General features: G+C 39.0%; 1 protein-coding gene across 1 annotated transcript in view; it reads right to left on the bottom strand.

Moving 5' to 3' along the window:
* The window catches only part of DOCK4 (dedicator of cytokinesis 4), a 429,867-nt gene that overhangs the window by 223,794 nt on the left and 184,556 nt on the right, over window positions 1–21,517 (bottom strand). The window contains 5 exon segments of the mRNA XM_077775067.1: window positions 1,321–1,405; window positions 7,579–7,727; window positions 12,462–12,558; window positions 17,540–17,595; window positions 19,585–19,625. Coding sequence (XP_077631193.1) covers window positions 1,321–1,405; window positions 7,579–7,727; window positions 12,462–12,558; window positions 17,540–17,595; window positions 19,585–19,625 — 428 coding nt within the window.

Raw genomic sequence — 21,517 nt, 5'->3', positions numbered from 1 at the left:
TTGAAAAATTGCTTTCTACAATTAGACATAAGCCCTGATGGGTTACTCATGACTTTTCCCCCACATTTTTCAGATACAGATAATCTCAGGTCAAGAATATCCCAACATTGTATGAAGAATACTGTAAACTTGGGAAGCTATCCACAAGAGGCATGAGCTTTCAAAATGTACTCCTTTGAGTATTACAGTCAGATGTGTGGGGCGTTGACCTTTGAAAGCCCTTCCCAAATGCATGTTTCTTTTATTTGGGATTTTAAAAGAGCTTTGTTAATATCAAGAAAGTAGGTAATTTTTATACAAATATTAAGAATAAAAGGCTAGGGGTACCAGGGTGACTCAGTTGGTTGGGCATCCAAATCTTGATTTCAGCTCAGGTCATGATCTCACGGTTCATGGATTCGAGCCCCACATTAGGCTCCATGTTGATGGTGCGGAGCCTGCTTGGGCTTCTCTCTCTCTCTCTCTCTCTCTCTCTCTTTCTCTCTCTCTCTCTCTGACCTTCCCCTCTATCTCTCTCTCTCAAAATATATCAACATTTTAAAAATGTATACAATGCTTTATGTATAAATGCTCTACATATAAATGAATAAATGCTCTATGTATAAATGAATAAAAAATGCTCTCTCTCTCTCAAAATAAACAAACATTTAAAAAAAGAATTCAAGGCTAAATACAAGGCAGACTAGAATAGATTTGGGGAATCTAGATGCCAAGTAAATAAGTGAACCTTAACCTGCCATGTAATTAGAAAAAAACTCAGGTCAGAGGTGATTCATTGATGGGCAATATGAACAAATATCTTAGGATTATTAACAGACTGCAGCACTTAAGATGGATTAGGGTCTAGGAGGGGCAGGGGTGACACAAGCAGTTAGAGACAAGGAGAAGACATTTTCCATGGTCTTTGCATACAGTGGTAATGGGGTCACAGAGTGGGGTCTCGTGTTGGAGACCAATAATTGGACCTCAATAGTCACGGCACTGTTGTGAAACACAACAGATAAATGCGTATGACTTGTAGGCATTTCACTAGATTAACAAAAGCTACAAAGATGTGCAAGAGAACTTAAAACTTCTTTGGATGTACTTCCTAGTATTTAAATGCTGAGAGCTCAGTAGAGCACATCATATAATTCTGAAACCGGTAATGTGTCTTAGTTTTTTAACTTGGGGCATGGTCACCTCAACTCTCAATTCTTTTTACTTGCTCCAAATTAAACTTGGAACATCCTGTTCTTACAAAATCAATCAAGTACAAAGAGCACCATGGAAACCACAAAATGGGCAGTGAGGCTGTGAGCCAAGGTTTCCTGTACCTACCAGTCGGTAGAGCTCTGTAATGCTGATGTCCTCTGGATCCACCATTGCATACTCCTTCCTAGGCACCAGGTCCAGTCCCAGTTGTCTAGAAAACACATTGCAAAAGTTCGGGGGGAAAGTCATTTCTACAGAATATATGAAAAATCATCATTTGTACTGTATCACCCTAACAGTAGCTATATTGCCCACCATGCTTCGTTCACTCCTACTGTTTACCTTGTATTAACTTGTTACCGCAGTTGGAATATCTGACATAGCTAAGCTGGTACCTGGGCATAATTTGAGAAACACAAGATGACAAAGGCAGGTAATCAGGGGAATGGGCTGGCACCAGAGGCCTTGATGCAGTGTGGTGGGGAGCCATGAGCACCCCACAAGTTACCACCACAGAAATCATTCCACCTTGGACTGGGATAGAAGACAACAACAAGACATAATTTTGTTCTAGAAATCAGCATTGAGAAGAGGGGAGGTTAGCCTTTAGGACTATACCTGGCACTAAAATACACAGCTATGTCCAGAGTGAACACATTTCTCATGTGGATCTCTGGCAACACGCATGCAGTCTTCAGTCATGGCGAGCTCTGGGGTCAGTCATTAGGAGAAACTCAGGAAAGGCAGGGGACAGGAATTAAGGCAGCATAGCTTTAGGCCTGGGGCAGTGAAATGGTTTTATCTCTTGTTTCAGTAACTGCCACAGTGGCTTACTGTGCTGAAAGTGTTCTAAGGTGATACATCCAGCCTCAGTGGGACCAAGGATGGTGACTGATTTGTGATGTCCTACCAAAGAGAGAGGAAAAGGAGCATAACAGCCAGTTTCCCTCTGGAGACCTCAGTTAACATACTCGTCCCCAGGGTGCCTACTTTATTACACTGATATCAACGCTGTATCATTCTATTCCTCTACTTAACCAACCACAACCATCCCAAAGGTGCTGCAACAGCTTTGTAATGCTCTCTAGATCAAGGCCAAGATACTGGGTCTCCCCCAGACTCCCGTCAGTTACCCAATTCCAGATCTCAAGTGTAATTCTCAGGATAAACTGATCTTTGTCCCTTTCACGCTATTATTCTAACATGGAAGCCTTCTGCCATGGCTTTTCCAGTTATAAATCCACAGTTCCTCACTTGTGGGTTAAAGAAAAAAAAGAAAAATCCTGAAATTCTGTACCTTCCCCCAGAAGTCACTGGATTTCATGAGTAGAATTTATTAGTTCGGCACTTCATTCAAACCAGGCACTGACCCAGCTACTCCGAGGGGCAGCTGTTCTTAAGATTACACATCTGTGACCTTCTCAACGGCAGTATTTGTCTTAGACATGAAAAAAGTTTATTTTTTTCAATTATGTTTCTCTTTGAGAAACTTAAAAACCAAATTCCCATTCTCTAATTTTTGTTGAACTTTCAAATCACAAATAGCACTATGATTGGTTCTTAAAATAACCATGTCTCCCTGTTATGCACTATGTCCTCCCAAAATATTTTTGTAGGAGCCCAATATGACCAACTTCACAATGACTATATTTGGAGACAGGGACTATAAAGAGGTAATAACGTGTTACATGATGTCCTAAGGTCCTACTACCAATAGGACTGATGTTCTCATAAGAGGAACAGACCCCAGAGATAACTCTCTATGCAGGCACAGAGGATAGGTCATGTGAGGACATGTCATGAAGGCAGCTGCCTGCAAGCCAGCAAGAGAGCCCTCACCAGAAGCTGAATTTGTTGAACATGGATGCCTGGCCTCCAAAACTGTGAGGAAATAAATGTGCTGTTTAAGCCACCCAGTCTATGGTATTTTGTTATGGCAGCCCTAACAGGCTAGGACATCCCCCTTGGTACATCTCACTAGGGGTTCTGATAGGGTCTATTTCCATTCCCTACCCCATCCCAAGAGAGAACCCCTGCACTACAATGTTAAGGCATCATTTGACACCAGGTCAGTATTGCTGAGGAAAGATTACCTAGCAAAAGAAAGAGGATATATGACCACATACAAGTCATGTCATCTACCTTACCCACAACTCCTTCTATGAGAAACTGGCCCACCCATATTCTTTGCAGGGAGGCGTGCAGAAGTGCTGAGGCTGTCTAGTCACNACACCAGGTCAGTATTGCTGAGGAAAGATTACCTAGCAAAAGAAAGAGGATATATGACCACATACAAGTCATGTCATCTACCTTACCCACAACTCCTTCTATGAGAAACTGGCCCACCCATATTCTTTGCAGAAGTGCTGAGGCTGTCTAGTCATTGAACCATGTCCCCTTACCAAGCAATAGCTGACTGGCTCATAAATAGGCGGCTGACTTGCCGATGAGTAATCCATGGACTGGCCAGTAGCTTAAAGAGGCTGGTATAAAATGCTCTGTCTAAATAGGAATAACAGATACTGGCTTTCAATGAGATTCCTTCTTTGAGTATTTGGACCTAGAAATTCAGAGCATCAGCCATGTGGCATGAGGAAGAAAAGATATATGAAGGGCATTTGTCTACATCACTAGATAATGAATAAAGGCTAACTCTCCAGAACCTGGAGCAGGTGTGAAGTCCAGAAACTTTCTGAGCTTGGGGTCCGGGAGGCCTGTAACTTCCAAGTCTCTTTCTCTCATAAGGCTCTGAATGTTCAACTTCTGGCTTCCTGGAGTCCTAGCTGTGTGGAAAGAGTTTTATCTCATTCTATTTTGTTAATTCCTAGGTATATCCTTAGGATAATTCTCCCAATGTTTGGTTTTCTTAGCTCACAGAAGAGGATCAGGGCAGTGCTTTAAAACCACTAAGCAGCAGGTGCCTGGGTGGCTCAGTTGGTTGAGTATCTGACTTCAGCTCAGGTCATAACTTTACAGTTCTTGGGTTCGAGTCCCATGCTGGGCTTTGCACTGACAGCATGGAACCTGCTTCGAATTCTCTGTCTCCCTCTCTCTCTGCTCCTCCCCTACTCGTGCTCGTGCTTTCTCTCTCTCTCAAAAATAAAATATGAAACATTAAAACATAATGTTAAACTGTTTGAAATATTAAACATTAAAATATTTTAAAAAACAGTAAGAAGATATGAGGCAAAGTGGGAAGGGAGAAAATGGAAAGAGATCTCTCAGAATACAGAAAGCCAGAGCGGGGAGGGGAGGGTCAAGTTCTGCATCAGTGCAGTCATTAAACTGCTCCTGGACATCAGGAAAGAAGGATGAATGGATTCTCCCTCCTGTATGATCTTAGCAGGAAAGTCAAAGGACAGCACAGGGCGCTATGGGGAACAAAAACAGATCCCATTATTTTAGCTCTGTTTGATGCCTCCAGGTGAGAACACTTCTTTTCATGGGCCTGTTAGGGAATAAAACTGCTATCTCCCTCTCCTCTTCCTCCCAAGCATCCCACATCCTAAGGGCTTCCCTTTACCATTCTACAGCCGTGTAACATATAACTTGAGATCGAACATTCTTTTTTGTTTTTCCTAAAAGGAGAGAGAAGTTTACTGAATACACCGCAAGGGAATGGCAGGCAGGAGAGCAAAGAAGAGGCTGTCCACCAAGATCAAACATTCTTAACTTATGTTCATCCAGAGATCTACATACTGACATATTCAATAGAATAATCTGGATTTGCTTTCCATTTGGCACTATTCAATAAAAAACTAATTTATACTTATAAGAATAGGTAAATGCACAATCTGTGTGCTGCAAGTTGTTTTTAAATAAGTGGTCAAAAAAAATATGAGGCTTCAGAAAATTCACGAGTTTGAAGATGAGCTATATAAATTATACTGCTCATTTTCATGCATTAATGTTTTACCAATTTACCATAAATTAGCCACAGAACTGCCCAAAGTACAAGCTAGAACTTACGTGAGTCAAAATTGAGTCATGATTCAGTCATAATTAATGTTTTTCTCTCTGTCATCATCTTCCTTCCTAAAACTGAAAAAGTATCATCTTCTCGCCTGCTCTGTACTTCTAAGTTATTTTTGATAAGATACTTCATCCAACTTTCTTCCTATTTACAAACTAGTCTTTAAGCTTGGACCAGTACAATGACTAGGAGCCAATATAATTCAGTGACAACTCAAAGTTTTTTCAAAATAGAAAAGAAACATATGATAGAGAGCAAAGGTCACTTTCTAATAGCCATTAGACCCACCCTGCCAGGGCGGCCTCATCTCACAAGGCAACACTGAAGGCCCAGTGCAAACAGCTGCCAAGCTCCCTTCCTCAGGAAACGCTATGTGTTTGGAACCATGTTGCCCTGGAGCCAAAACGCCCATGGACCTCTGTTCAACCTATTCATTCCATGAGTGAAGAAAGTCGAGTCAAGAAGGACTCGGGAATTTGCCTCCTGTCTTAAAAAGGCAGTGCTCCTAGTTGTCTTATGGCCATTCCACACCTAGGGTTGTTTATTCTCCACAGAAATGGATCTCCTAGAGATAAATAAATTAGGGCTACCATAGTGGTCACCTGTAAAAGAATGAATGGCACATTTTGCTCAACAAAATAGCAGAAGGGCTCTGGGTGAGAATGAGGTTTAAGATGTGTTAGTAAGTCCATGTGTTCATACATGTAGCAGGTCACATCTTGGCAGAATCAAAAGTGATTATCATCACGTGTGAGGGGTGCCTGGGTGGCTCAGTCAGTTGAGTGTCTGACTCCTGATTTCAGTTTCAGGTCATGATCCTAGGATTGTGGGATCAAGCCCCAAGTCAGGCTCTACACTGATCACGCAAAACTTGCTTAGGATTCTCTCTCTCCCTCTCTCTCTGACCCTTCAATGCTTGTGCATGTGTGCTCTCTCTCAAAATAAACATTTAAAAAACAGATGTTGGCAAGGAGAAAGGGGAAAACTTTGGCACTGCTGGTGGGAATGAAAAGTAGTGCAGCCCCTCTGGAAAACAGTACGGAGTTTCCTAAAACAATTAAAAATAGAACTATCCGATGACCCAGCAATTGCATTACTAGGTATTTATCCAAAGGATAACAAAGTGTTTTGTTAAGAAACAAAACAGATGAATACGGGGAAGGGAAGGAAAAAATCAGATAAAAACAGAGGGAGGCAAACCATAAGAGACTCTTAAACACAGAGAACAAACTGAGGGTTGTTGGAGGGGATGTTGGGGGGGGGATGGCTAAAAGGGTGATGGGCATTAAGGAAGGTACTTGTTGGGATGAGCACTGGATGTTATATGTAAGCAATGAATCACTGAGTTCTACTCCTGGAATCATTATTACACTATATGGTAATTTGGTTTTAAATAAAATTTAAGAATTAAAAAAGTAAAAATAAAAAAATAATTTTTAAAAAGGGGCTTTTGATAAAACAATTTCCTAAGCTCAGAGAAAAATAGCACACTAATTTCAAATCAGTTTTTCCAGGTTCAGTAAGAGGCAAATTGAGCTGTGGTCTATAATCTGCCATTTTCTCCTTTCTGCCTGCTTTTTCTTTCATTCTGTAGTCCTAAGAGCCTTTCAAGGTCCAAACAGCAAATGGGGACTTGCAGAGAGGAAAGGAAGGAGGGCATGACCAAACAGGACATGGAAGGACCCTTCAGCTTCTTTCAAAAAGCTTAGGATCATAGTCAAAGCTTATTCTAATTTCTCACTCGTGTATTATTAACATTCATACTTAGTACAACATGAGCCTTGATTAGAGCTTTAAGTGATGAGATTTACAGTGCTTGGCTGTTATTTTAGATTGGTCACTTACAGTTTTATTTAAAAGTAAATCTTGGTCTGCTTTTTACGGAGTTGTCTCAAGCAGCTCCTCAAAGAGGCTAATATATACACACAGGCAGAATTAGGGCAATAACGAATGCCCCACTGGTACACCTGTTTTAAGACTTTTAATGGGAGCTGTTAGCATTAGTGTCTCCCTCCAGATTACTCTGGTGACATATTACCATGGCACGGAAGTGGTATATATTAAAAGCAAATACACATGCCAAACCCAAAGCCTATTTTTAAGTTAAGACCTGTTTAGCAGAAGCCATATCTGGTTGATCCCTGTAAACACTTCATATTCTGTGAGCACATGCACACCGTCTGACCTCACAGGGTGCTAGAGAACAGCTTCTTGTCGCCCTCACCAGCCCTAGAGGATTACAGCGTGCAGCTCCACCAGTGACAGTTTGCACTAAGCACACAGAAGGAAAAAAGCTGAAAAAGCTCCATATGGTGTTTTCTGGAGCTATCACACGTAGTGACTCACACCTAGGTGGCATCTGTAATCAGACACTCCCCCCGCCCCCAACCACCACGATGGACGGTACTCACTCATTGCCCCAGTCCAGGCGGGCGGTAATGTGGCGCTTCACATCCTTCATCCGGTCGTGGGTTAGATGGCCCACCAGCACTTGCCGCCGCAGATCCAGGATTTCATTCATAATGTGCCACAGTCGGTGGAAGAGATCGCCTTCATTTCTCTGGGAACGACACAAATGTGGAATCAGTGGTCAGTCTCCACAATGAGTTGTGAGGTAGCCACAGAGGAAGGGGGAGGGTAATCCTGCTCACTCTCTGTGCTTGACACATTCTCCGTCAACAGTTACCTCTCCCCTCGTGCTGTCAATTACACTTGCCACTCCACACGCTTTCCTCCAGGTCACGATGCTGCTCTCCTGTCCAAGAGTCCAACCTTGCTTCTGAGACTCCCTAGCAAGACAGTGTCCTCACGACGCCTCCATACCTGGAGTCTGGACATCCAGTCTCCCCTTCTACCTCAAACTCTCCTTTCCGCAGCTCTCTCCCAATTCTACTGTCCTTCAAGGCTCCCCCTGGATTCCACTTCTGTCAGGAATCTTCCCTGATAAGTCTTGCCCATGTTCTCTTCCCCCTTCTCTGAACAGTGGCTGCGCACAATTAAGGCCAATTCAGTAGAAAAGACTGTTGTCTAATTATTTCTTGCACATTGGTCCTAATGCTTTACTGTATTTCCCATCAGAAGCTGAGAACACGGAGGGCTCTCAGACTCATTCACTGCCACTGTCTGGTCACTCTTCAGACCTCTTAAAAAAAAACGCTGTGTTTTTTTTTTCTTGCTAAACATTCATGTAGATTTAAGATCTTCTCCCCCTGAGAAATTCATCAAGCAAGGCAGCTTAATGTAAGGAAAATGGGTTAAACTCACAGCTTCAAATCCTGGTTTTGTTACTTACTAGTTTTACAGGATTTGCGAGTGTGCTCTGTCATCTGTGAAACAGAGACAGTATGAACTTCCTGTAAGGTTGTTTTACAGACTGACTGGAGACAATGCTTGTGAAGAGACCAGTACAGCACAGTGACAAAGAGCACATATCCAGGAGCCCAAGTCGCTAACCTGCATTCCAACCAAAACATTTACTGGCTGAAAAACCTTTGGCAATTAACCTCTTTGCATGTATTTTCTTATCTGTAGAATGGGTATCATTCTGTAAAGAGTATTGAGGGCCACTGTAAAGAGTAGTGAGTTAATATACTAAAATTGTGAGACTAATGCCTGGCTTGGAATGAATATCATGTAAGTATCGGCTGTTATTAATACAGTTATAGTGAAGAGCGTAGTCCAGAATAAGCCCTCTAAAAACACTGTCTTTACCAAAAGGTACTCTAAATCTCTTACCCATAGACTTAGGGCAAAAACCATTTCTCAATGTCTGCCCTTCATCTTTCTTAATCAGAAGCTATGTTTTTACTTTCTACTAAAATATTAGTAGAGGACATTAAAGTATTGAGATTATCATACATCTCAAGTTCTCTACAATGATAAACTGCCAGAAACATCAAAGTTATGGGTGATGGGTAGAGAGGCTCAGTCAGAGCACATTTTTTAAATTTTATTTTTAAAAAATCCATGACATGTCTTCTGCCTTATCAATACTTAGTGACTCGAAGTGTTTTAATATACTGTGCAGGTTAAACAAATGTGCTAGTGAAATATGAAGCACTCTCCATAATACTATCCCTGGTGCTCTGAGATATAAATAATCACGCTCACAACTCCTAACGTGCTCCACTGAGCTTGCTCTTCTATCACTTTGCACTCTTTACTCATGTTATATGCTTCCATACAAGTCATCACAGGGGCACTGCAATGCAATCCTCTAGTAATTTACTGCCCAGGGTCTGTGTTCTCCACTTGGTGTAGGCTCCCAACCACAGACACCGGTCTGTCTTCAGCAGCCCCAGCAGCCGGAGAATGAATGGATAAATAACTTGTTTTATAGGAGGTCATATTGTGGATCCTGAGAGGTAGATTCTGTTTGAGTCATGGCAAACAATAAGGGCAGATCAAGAAAAACTTGAGGATGACGGTGGTCAGAAGGAAAGGTCAACTGAAGCAAAAGAAATTACATTAGGAAGATATAAAATAAGAAAAATCTTGTGCAGCAAAATGGAAAGCCAGTTCCCTCTTGAAAGGACTTGTCACACAGGGTCAGAGCCATATGCCTGGCTCTTGGAAAAGGTGTTTTACAGTTGTGCAGAAGGATGGGCTTGATTTTCTAATGATGCCCCCTCTAGTACTTAAGTATAAGAGAACGTTAAGATGAGAAGGAAGCTGGATCCTTCATAAAAATGAAAAACAGCTGGTCAGCTCTCCCTTTAGGAAAATGGACATACTGCATTCGCCCTGACCAGCAAATCTGCTCTCCTAATATGCAAAAGCAGTACATATCTGGTCTGACAGCTAGTTGTAAAATGATGATTCTTGAAAAAACTGGATTTTAACACTGGACAGTTTTGAAGACCTATTTAGAAATATAAAAAATACTCTTGATTTAACATTAAATGAAAAGCGTAGGGTAAAATAATAAACACTTGGAACAAAACAGTATCTAAAGGTTCCTGCAATGCATTGGAAGTGTAGCAAAAAGTTAACTGAGTATTTTAGTGTTTTAGAGAATGGGACGTTTTCCTTTGCCTCAAAATGAAAAGAACGTAGGTTCTGGAGCAGTAGACCTACCTTTAGAGTCAAGTTTTACCACTTAGCATGGGGCACTGAATAGGATATCTCTGATAAGATTTGAGAATAAAAACAATCTGGCAGAACCCCAGGGAATAAAGATACAAAATATTAAGACAAAGGCCTGCACAGAGGTACTTAGTAAAAGATGGCTGCTATATTCCTCCTAAGCTTTTTGTGGTTATATTACTGATATTTTATTAAGTGATATTTGAAAGAACATTATTCAAGCTCTTACCAATGACATTAAAAAGAGCAACTAGCATTTCTCAAGTATTCACCATGAGCTTTTAAGCTAAATGTTCTACTTATATTAAGTCCATCTCATAAACTGCTTACAATTTATAAGATTTTAGCCTCATCAAACATCTTCCAGTGGAGAAGCCGGGTACCTTAAACACACTTGACAAGAACGTGGATGCTCAAGTATCATGAACTTGAGCCAAAACACTGGGCTTGAAACATTCTTATCAGGAAAAAAAGAAACCAAAAGGTCCAACATAAATAGACCAGTCAGCCTCATTTTCAAGGTCAAAAATCTGTTATCTCCAGGTGAAACTTCATATTTGTGCCCAACATAACTGACTACCATCCAGTATCAGGGGGAACTTTTAAATAACTCTCTCTCCATCTCCATTACTCAGGACATTAAAAGGTGGAAAGGTTACTCCTAGAGCTTACAACACAGAGATATACAAGCCAATCAAGTATGTCCCCAAAATAGAGGCCCACAACCTGAAAAGCAGGTAAAAATAGCTAGATAAGGCAGAATCAAGAGGAAATCCAACTTTGTTCCCCACAAGCAGCCTCATAAAAGGGAAAGTGCTGGTGTTCTATCTCAACAAATGGATGACACTTCCATGGCCATTACTTTTATAACTCTTAGGTTGGGTATTTAAATGATGTAATGATTTGGACATTTCAAACAGTTTCATTTCCACATTAATATTATGTCCAATGTTATTTTAAGTGAAATAACACTCAGATTTTATATTCTTTCTAATATAAATTTTTTTTAAAAAATCTGAAAAGGAGATCTGCATTTCCTTTGCAGCCTCTCAGCACAGAGCCCTTGAGTTCAGTTATCTTGACTTTGCATTTACCTCATTCCAGCAAAGCTTAGAGTGGCATTTCATCTAAGAGTGTCCTGGGGATTTTACTAGTGAGTCTAAAGCCACCAGCTCCAGGAGGTCATGGTCAGAGAAATCCAACATCAAAAGGGGTTTTATTTTTAAGATTTCCTTGCTTCAGTGAAATATCCTACTGCATTTTACATGTAACAGACAATAAAACCTGTCATTCTCTTCCAATGTCCTTCACTAATTTGGATTTTCTCTTTGACAAGCTGTTTCAAATCATTTTGTCAGGCTAAGTACACCTTTATATTTTGAACGCATCCCTTCAAATGATTAAGCTGTTCTATAAATGCCTTTGAAAATAAAAGGAGAAATAGCATTCATCTTCCTCAGAGATGTTCAGAGATCCAAAGTGAGGGCACTAGATTCACATGAGAATCCAGGCTCGATCATTTTCCAACTGCTTAGCCCAGAGCAAGTACTGTAATTCACTCTCTGCCCCATTTTCCTCATTCGTAAGCTGGGAATGATCATGGTCACAATTTCCTTGAATGGTTGTATGGATTAAATGAGATACTGCATATAGAGTACTTCTACAGGATTTGCAATACAGAAAGCTCTCAATAAAGACAATTTGTTATAATAAGTAAATAGGTACGTAACAACATCACTCCCAAAACATGGATCCCCTTGTTTTCAAGAAAAATTCCTTTCCCTTGTATATTTAGAACATTCTTGTTCATTCTGCCTAAGGAGTCTGTCATTCTCAGTATACTTGAATCATTTACAGAAAATTAGAATCAAATGCCACCAATACTCCAACAAGGAATTTCTTACTCTTTGAAGATTAAAAATACTCAGAAAGCCTAACACAAGTTCCATGTAAACCATTGTATTTGATTAGATGCCAGAAAAATCAACTTTTACATCCCTGCCATTTGAAAAAGAACTTATAAAACCCATGATTAGTGGACACACAGATTACAACAAGGCTATGTCTTGGGAGGCTCTCCATCTCTGATTTCTGGAAGTAAGTGCCTCAGAGAAGGGGCTCAACTATTAGTCAGCGCTTACCCTTGTTCAAACATTCCTTAAAAATAATTCTCTATCCAAAAAACCAAACCAGGCCATTGAAAAGTTACCACATAGAGCTGTTTCCACATGGTTCCCCAGTCTCTTAATGTCGATGTCATTTCTGTTATAACAGAGTCTTCAGTGGGAATAACCATTTCAAATTGCCTGTGAAATTAAAAGAGAAAAACAAAGTATGCATGCCGTTATCATTGACAATAATTTTATTTTAAATCCTCTAAAAGATAAAACTAGAAGAAGAAACTGCCTGATTATTTTGGGCTCTGCAGACAGTAATCAGGATCTGAGCATAGACCTGTGTGAGGGATGTCATGTGGGTTACGGCACTACAATACCAAAATGACCACCCACTTCATCAACATCAACTTTGAGGAGTGTGGTAAGAAGCAACATTATCAGAAGAGTTCTGCTCTAGCCACAATTTGACCACTAAACAACAACTCATTTAACCTCCCCAAACCCAAAAGCCTTCATGTAACATGAGATCACCAAGTTCGCATAAACTATGAGATGGCTTTTGCTTTCCAAGCATTATGACCATAGAATTCAAAGATGACAGACTTGTTCGATGATCAGGATATTATGGTTCCAAACATCCAAAAGTGACTTAGTGTTATAAATATCTAGACACTGAGGTACATATTAAAGACTCACTTAATTTTCTTTTTAATGTTTATTAATTTTTGAGAGAGAAGGAGCACGAGTAGGGAGGGGCAGAGAGAGGGAGGCAAACCATAGGATCTGAGGTGGGCTCTGCACTGACAGCAGAGAGCCCAATGAGGGGCTTGAACTGACATACCGTGAGATCATGACCTGAGCCAAAGTCTGATGCTCAACTGATCAAGCCACCCAGGCTCCTCTCAACACTCACTTGACCTTATTAACACTTCATTTTTATTTTCTGTAAATGGGACCATGAAAAACAATTAGTGTATTAGTAATGTTATCATGCATCATAGAACTTAAGAGCTTTTGGGGGTTTTTTTAATTTTTTTAAAAAATTTATTTCTGAGTGAGAGAGAGAGAGACAGCGTGAGCAGGGGAGGGTCAGAGAGAGAGTGAGACACAGAATCTGAAGCAGGGTCCAGGCTCTGAGCTGTCAGCACAGAGCCCAACGCGGGGCTCTAACCCACAACCTGTGAGATCATGACCTGAGCCAAAGTCTGATGCTTAACCAACTGAGGCACCCTGAACTTAAGAGCTTTTGAAATCACAAATGTTTGAATATCCATTGCATAATGTTCTTCTGATTAGGTCAATATATTCTTCCTGGTTTTTCTCTTAAATTCAGGAACTATACTTGGAAAACATACCAACATTTACTAGGATATGTACAGTGGTCCGGCTGTTGAGAAGATACATGAAGATATGGACAAAAAAGAAAACCCAGAAGGTTTCATTTATTCTCTCTGTCTATCCTGATATATAACAACCTTTTCTTCATCTCAAGTTTCTTTTTTTTCAAATTCTTTAATATGTGTGCAAGTGAAAATACTTAAGTGGCTATTATTACAACTTCTCAAAAGGGTGTTACCAGCTATGTGATGGAGATTATTTTCTTAACATTGAGTATGTATTTTTTCAAGGACAACATCTAATATGTAGAAGGTAACAACATCATAGAAACTGAACAAGGTTGTCTAGATGATCAAGGGAAAATTGCTTCTTAGCATGAGGCTAATAACTGCTCTGTAGTTCCTTTGTGGTGTTATATCCAAAGGGTGTATAATTGTCTTTTGTAGTCTTTTTGACAGCAAGTAAGAAGACTAAAATCTTCACCAACAGAGCCTCATTTCCTCATTTCATACTGCTGCTAAAATACTTGCTATGTGAATATTTTCCTTCTTTCTAAGCTTAAACACAGCTGAAAATGTAAAACCAGATTTAAACTTAGAAATAAAAGTAAACAGTAGTCTATGACCTGCGACATATACAGAACCTTTTATCAAGTCTACATGTGGCACTGGCAAGTGGTATCACATGTACTTTGCTTCTGAAGCAGCTGTTGCAATTTAAATGATGAATATTTGGAGACAGAGATTATAAAATGATCACATGTAAGGTCAAGAAGGGAACGATGAATTTCCAGGACAACTCGACAACCCAGTTAACATTTAAAAAGTGGCATGACCTCAAGCAGCAATTAAACAATGCAGAAGTGGCCTCGCTGTTCATCAAGTATAATTTAATTTAAGGACCCCCATCAGCCCTACATAGCTCTGAAGACCCAGGATTGAATGTAAAGGCAATTCAGTCTGTGAGAAGTTGATTTGGGGTTTGTTCCACCAAAATGTAAATTTTTAAGAAGCTCCACAAAATTGTCATTTTCACCGAGGCAGCTGTTTCCTCTTAATTATACCAAAACCAAAAATCAATGTTCCAGTAGTCCTAAGTAGTTGCCCCTGAAATTATATTTTGTTTAGTTATTCTGAGATATACTCTGCAGCAATTTCATCCCGGTGGGCCACTGGCTGCTACTCTTTCTTTTTTTTTCCTTAAAGTTTATTTACTTATTTTGAAAGCAAGGGCAGCTGGAGGGCAGAGAGAGAAGAGAAAGAATCCCAAGCAGACTGTCAGTGCAGAGCCCAATGCAGGGCTCAAACTCATGAACTGGGATTATCAGGCATCGAGCCGAAGTCAAGAGTTAGATGCTTAACTGACTGAGCTACCCAAGCAGGCACCGCAAGCTGCTAATCTTAAAGTAAGAGAGGTAACATCTAAATCCTAAAGAAGTTCTTCTTTGAGAAAGAAATCATCCAGCAATATGTCTTCTCAAATGTTTTCCAGGCTAACGTTTTACTTCCAGTTAACAGCCCTAAAAGCTAGGGTCTCAATCAATTCCAATAACTTTTTTTTTTAATCAACGTGGGTTCTACCCACAGTGTTCACTGCTATTTAATGTTCATTATGCCCTGCATCACAGAGAGAACCCACAACCAGGTCTTAAACTTACACAACTAAACTTTGAGACCACTTTATCCATATTTCAACTTCCTCAGTCTCAGGGAACCAGGTCAGTCAGATACATACCAGTTACTGCGCAGGACAAAAATTAATAAATAAAAGAAGGCATTTATTTTGATAATACCCCACCCTAATCTGCTTTGAGAGGTAGGACTTCCAATGGATCAAGTGATGACTGACATCATCTTTGCTAGTATCCTGTCTTTCCCTCCGTCAGAGTGTAAGGTGTGGGCTGAGTGGCTGAATGAGTAGGGCTGGGCTTGGGGCAAAGGCGGCTAGGAAAACTGGTTGTGTGAGTTTGCCCAGGTGGGCACTTTAAGGGTCAGAGTAGAGACCTTGAGGTTTTCACATTGTCGAGCCCAGGTCACCAGAGCAGAACGGTCAGAACAAAGAGTAGGCCTATGGCTTAAATATCTTCTAGAGTTTCCTTTGGTTTACTTGAGAAGAGCTGGACAGTGTCAAAGTGAGCCTGGCGGGAGAGCTCCAAAAGGACCAGTAATTCTGCCTGGCTCATTTCTGGTGGGTTACAGCTGCACCACATTCCCAAAGGACACACATCTATTCAAAATAGTGGTAGTAGGGGCCCCTGGGTGGCTCAGTCAATTGAGCATCCAACTTTGCCTCAGGTCATGATCTTGCGGTTTGTGAATTCAAGCGCTGCATTGGGCCTGTTGCTGTCAGCGCAGAGAACCCGCTTCAGATCCTCTGTCCTCCTCTTTCTGCCCCTCCCCCACGTGCGTGGGCTCTCTCTCAAAAATAAAATAAACATTAAAAGACAAAAAAAAACCCCAGTGACTTTCTAAAAAAAACAACAACAGCAGTAGTAGTAACGGTAAATATTAATATTAGAATTATGTTTTTAATCTACTATTTCAAATAATAAACAGCTACTACTACTGATAGTAATGTCGCTTAAAGTAGCAGACACATAGGGGTGTCTGGGTGGCCCAGCTGGTTGAGCACTGACTCTTGATTTCAGCTCAGATCATGATCCCTGAAACACTGGGTATCCCATGTTCCCAGTGTTGTGGGATTGAACCCTGTTTCTGGCTCTGTGCTGACAGCACAGAACCTGCTTGGGATTTCCTCTCTCTCTCTGTTTCTCTGTCTCTGTATCTCTTTCTCTCAAAATAAATAAGGATCTCCTAGACTCTTAAGTTTTATCCATATAGGACACTCTGAAAGTGTTTACACCATATATTCTCAACCATCTGCAGAAATTATTTCACTGAACTAAGATTAATACTCTACCTTTAGAGACACTAGATATGAGAATCATCCAGTTAAATAGCATCCTTGGAACTTTTTTGGTAAAACTAAAGTTTGAAGATCTCATTTACTATACTTCAATATGTGCTTTAGTAATCCAAATAAATTGCTATTTTTTTCTATTTGAAGAAAAATGTAATTTTTGCAGTTGAATCTGGATTCTTCCTTTTGTCATAAAATGACAATCATTCAATGATCCAGGATGAATTTCTCATGACACTGGCAGCAAACGTTTAGATCCAAATCCACAGCCCACTTACAATGAATCACCTGCTCATGAAAGCAGTTAAGTAAGCAAGTTCTACTATTTTATACTATGGTATTTTATTTGAATGACCCTGCTATCTTGATAGCTACTCCAAGTTCTTTTGGAAACAGACTGGAAAGACTTTTAAAATGTATGAGAAATCTTAGGTGATCAACGAGCTCAATCAAAGTACAGAAATCCCATTCCTTAAAAGAGAAGAGTGGTGGCTTTACACAAAAACATGGTATTATCCCCATTTAGGGAGAAACAGTCAGACTTGAGTGCTTATAATCAGTGGTAAATCTAGGAAATTCCTGGGGTTTGAGACATGACTCAGCATTCCATGGGTCGATGGGCATGTTTTTCTATATAGCGGGAACAGAAAGAACCTACTCCTTGTGCTTACGATTAGGCTGATTCCGCGCTCTGTGGACAATGAGAGACCTCCGGTGCCCCAGTGGGGTACTCAGATCTAGCACGCATAGATGGAGTGTATTCAATTGTCTCCACCAACCGCCTTTATCAGACAACACAGACAATGGAATGAGCTCCTTTCATTCATTTTTCAAGCCAATTACTAAGCCTTTCAAATTCTAAAATAAGCAACGGTTCTGCAAAAATCCTCCGTTAATAAAACTCATTTCTTACCCTTTGTTCTTCACACAGGCATTTTTCAAGTGAACGTAGCTGGAAGGAAAGATACCCTGGAAGAGAAAACATGAAGGTTAAGGTGCTAGTGGATGTATAAGGCAGGGGAGAGTTTCACAAGTCATATGCATACACAACAGTCATACAAGAGAACAATAGCAGAAATAGGGAAAAACAACGTGTCATCACACTGGACCCATTTCTTTTATTTTCTACCATGGACTAGTTTACAAATTCAGGGATTCTCTGAAATAAATACAGTAAAAAAAATTAAATCTCACTCAAAAATCTGTTCTTTACAAACCAGAGTTACCGAAAAATTCTCAGGAATTCTGCATAGAATAGAAAGCATGTTACACTGCATAAGAATTTTTTTTTTTAATATTACATAGTTTTCAAAGAGGGTTTTTTGTTTGTTTTGGTAGTTGTTCCTTATCTTCTCTCTAAAGCACTCATGGCTATTTTTAAATAAACACACACAAAAAAATCACTATGAACTGGAAGACAATACATGTATTATGTGTTATGGAAGATCTCTGATGAAAACATAGCAGCAGTTAATCAGCAGGCTGTATTCTGATGGAACAAAAATTAAACAAAAGACAGCACGCTAGCTTAAAGCTTTTTATTGTACAGGAAAGACAGGACAAGGAAATTGCTCCTTTGTTCTAAATGGGACGTTGAAAGAAGCAACATAAAAAAAATTAGCATCAATTTTATTGCCCATTAAATGACAATATCCTCTGAATGATTTTTGATGTGTAATCAAATGACAAATTCAATTAAATATTTAGGAAGGCAAATGTCATTTGAATATGTTATCACCACTGTGGATCCAAGGATAACATAAAATTTAATAAGCAAATTCTGTACATACAACAGTGGTAAACAGATATACATGGAAACAATACTTTTTTCCTTCAAAACCTAAATTAACTCAAAATGGTAGGATTAACAGAGTAATTATAATAAGAAAAGGTCAGAATTTGAGATTAGAAGAGAGGCAGAAATAAATCCTATTTGTTTCAATATTATTCTAAATAAATAAGTACTAAAACTATATTTGCATGTGCCTTGCAGATGCCCAAAAATAACTTTAAATAAGGACTAAAATATTTAAAAAATTCAATTTCTATAATCTTTTGCCCCTCAGGCTTTCCTTTAGAAGGACCAAAAATAAATAAAATACAGTTATTATACAAAGCTGGATGATCTAGAAAAAGGTATAGTTAAGCAGAAAGGTAGGCAGAAGACTTTAGATTACTTACATTATATTTTGAGAATAAGAAATGATACAATTTCTTATCTAAAATTCTAATAAAGCCAGAATTAAACCAAGAAGTGAACATGACATGTAAGAGTATTACAGAATGTACAAAGCACGGCTGAAAGGTTGAGAGATTAAAATAAAGCAGAGGGCCACAGAGAATAGTAAGGATTAATGCCAAAATGATAAAGCATACAAATGAAAGGTAAAACAAAAATCATACTACTTCCTACTATAATTCCTGAGGATGTATATAAACATATACAGGACAATGAGTTTTAGTTTCTGCCTGGAATGGTAAAAGGGGGAGCTCTTTGTAATATGGTTTCCCCGTATTTCACCTGCCCAAACCTAAAAGGGACTCTTGATAGGCTGCTGAAATAAATTTGTTTCTCCATACCAATATTTTACAAATGATACCACAGACAACTTAAAAATTAAATACCTCTACTTGGTATTTTTTCTGGAATATCTATTTACCCTGAATTTTAATTTCCCTCTCCGGTAAACTAACACTTCAGAAAAATTGTGTTTATATATAATGAGCTTATTAAGGTCTTCTCAGTACAAACTGCAAGAGCTACGTAGGATTATCACTTGAGTAGCATGTCTTAATGATAATCCAAGTTCAAAGGAATTTCCAAAATTATGAAAAGCTGAAATTCCACTTGCCATTTCAACTGAGAGTCCCAACTGTAATTTCAATTGTAAAATGAAATGAAGTAAAATAACTTTTTAAAAATCCCATAATTATGGTTAGGAGTAATTTTTTTTTTACCTTGACATTTGGATTTTTTAAGGCAAATCCTCTGTACCAGCCTGTGGAGAAATAATCAGGGTCATTATTTTGATTAAACCATTGTAATATTTTAAAGAAAAGAAGTGATTACAAATCAATCTGTCCTTTCCTGATGGAATTTTACCCTATATGTAAATATTCTATGTATGAAAAGATGGGGGTTGGAATTGGGTTAGACTGTATCTCAAGAGACTACTAGTTTAAGTATTCTATTAATGCAAGTGTTTAAAAAATTATAATGGAAATTTATATGAAAAATACAAACATGCATAATAGAAGTACAGAGTTTGGAATGAGAGCATTGGGCTTAAATTCTGGCTTTGCTAACTTATTATTTAGGGCAAGTTAATTTTCCTGAGTATGGTTTCTCTACATCTTATAAAAGGCTACCTTATGTCTCAGAGAAATTCAAGAATCTGCAAAAGATTTTAATATGCTTCCAATTTGTTGTTGCCGGACTACAAGGTCCAGAACATATCACTGAAGAATAGGGCTCAGCCAACAGTCATGGAGTGAATTTTCACACCCTTCAGCCCATCATCTAGGATTAGGATCAGTCCGATTGCATAAGAAGACGGAAATCAGGTATTGTCCATTAAGAACAGTGATGGGCACTCTTATCAGCAAAGTGTTCTAGTAATGAGCTCACCCTAATTATTATTCTATGGAATGCCTATGACTTAACCTCCAAGCAACTCTGTGTCAATTGTACAGCACTGTCCTGAAAAAGGAACCTATCTTTTTACAGCTTAAAACAAGTAGAGCATACACGTAAATACATGGTAAATATATAGTCCCCTACAAATGTATTATTTTCAACTTAGAATTTCTTCAAGCACAGAATCATTTTGTTTCTTGGTAAGAAATTATTTTACCATGTAACAAATATTCTGTTGAATTGGGCCTTTTAATGAACTGAGTTTTTAAAAGGAAGTATTTGAACTTGGATGTAAATATTTTTGTTCCTCATATGTTTTCTTAAAAGGATATATTGTAAATTGTCATACTTAAGAGCTTTAAAATCAGTTTGAAGAAAGCAGAATGAATGGAGCAGAGACTGTACACCTTAGGATTGATTATATCCCTTAAACACATACCCAAGAAATACATCTAATCTTAAATAATTATTCTAACAGAAACCAAAACTTTTTGAGAACTGCAAAAATCTCATACAGAGGTCTCCATCCAATTATACCACAGGAGAAGGTTTTTAGCTTACAAAAGAGCTCCCATTAGCTATGAAGCCCATTTTTATGCACCAATTCAAAACTGACTGTATACAAAGTAAACATAGACAAAATGCATCTGGCAGTAAGTAAACTTCATAGTTCTGTTTTGAGGAATACAGTTTCATGGATCTTGACATGACAGAATGTTATCATATTATAAATTCCTACAAAAGACAGCATTTCAGAAGAAAATGGGTATTTTGGGATTTCTCTGGTAGGGCTTTAAAATGTGGCCATTTTATTAACAAGAAAAAAAGAGTAGTCATTTCACCTGAGATCTTTTTAAATACTAGCGTTTAAGTCCATTTACAGGAATGGAAACCCGTGAGGACATATTAAGTATCTTGATTTAATGAGTTACATGGCTACATAAATCAGTATTAATCATAAAGTTCTTACAGTATATCCCACTAACATTTCATATGCACTGAATAACTTTAGTTCAAATTTGGGGGTGGGGAGAAGACTGCAGGACCAGAGCAGAGCTGGCCTTGGCTGGAGCCTTCCCCAAGGCCTCTGATTACCTAACCTTGGAGAAGCCATTTCTGCTCTGGACGTAGGTTTCTTCCTATCCTGGGCGACCTACAAGACACTTGACATTCTGACAAAGACCTTCTAGTTTGGTACTGAGTCATGAACTCCCACAAATACAGTAGCCTCAACTGCTTTCTATTTTGATATCT

This window comes from Crocuta crocuta, unplaced genomic scaffold (assembly GCF_008692635.1).
Source record: "Crocuta crocuta isolate KB4526 unplaced genomic scaffold, BGI_CrCroc_1.0 scaffold47, whole genome shotgun sequence".
In the NCBI taxonomy this organism is placed as follows: Eukaryota; Metazoa; Chordata; class Mammalia; order Carnivora; family Hyaenidae; genus Crocuta; species Crocuta crocuta.
Note: the sequence above shows the minus strand (reverse complement) of the source record. Positions and strands in the feature narration are given on the sequence as shown.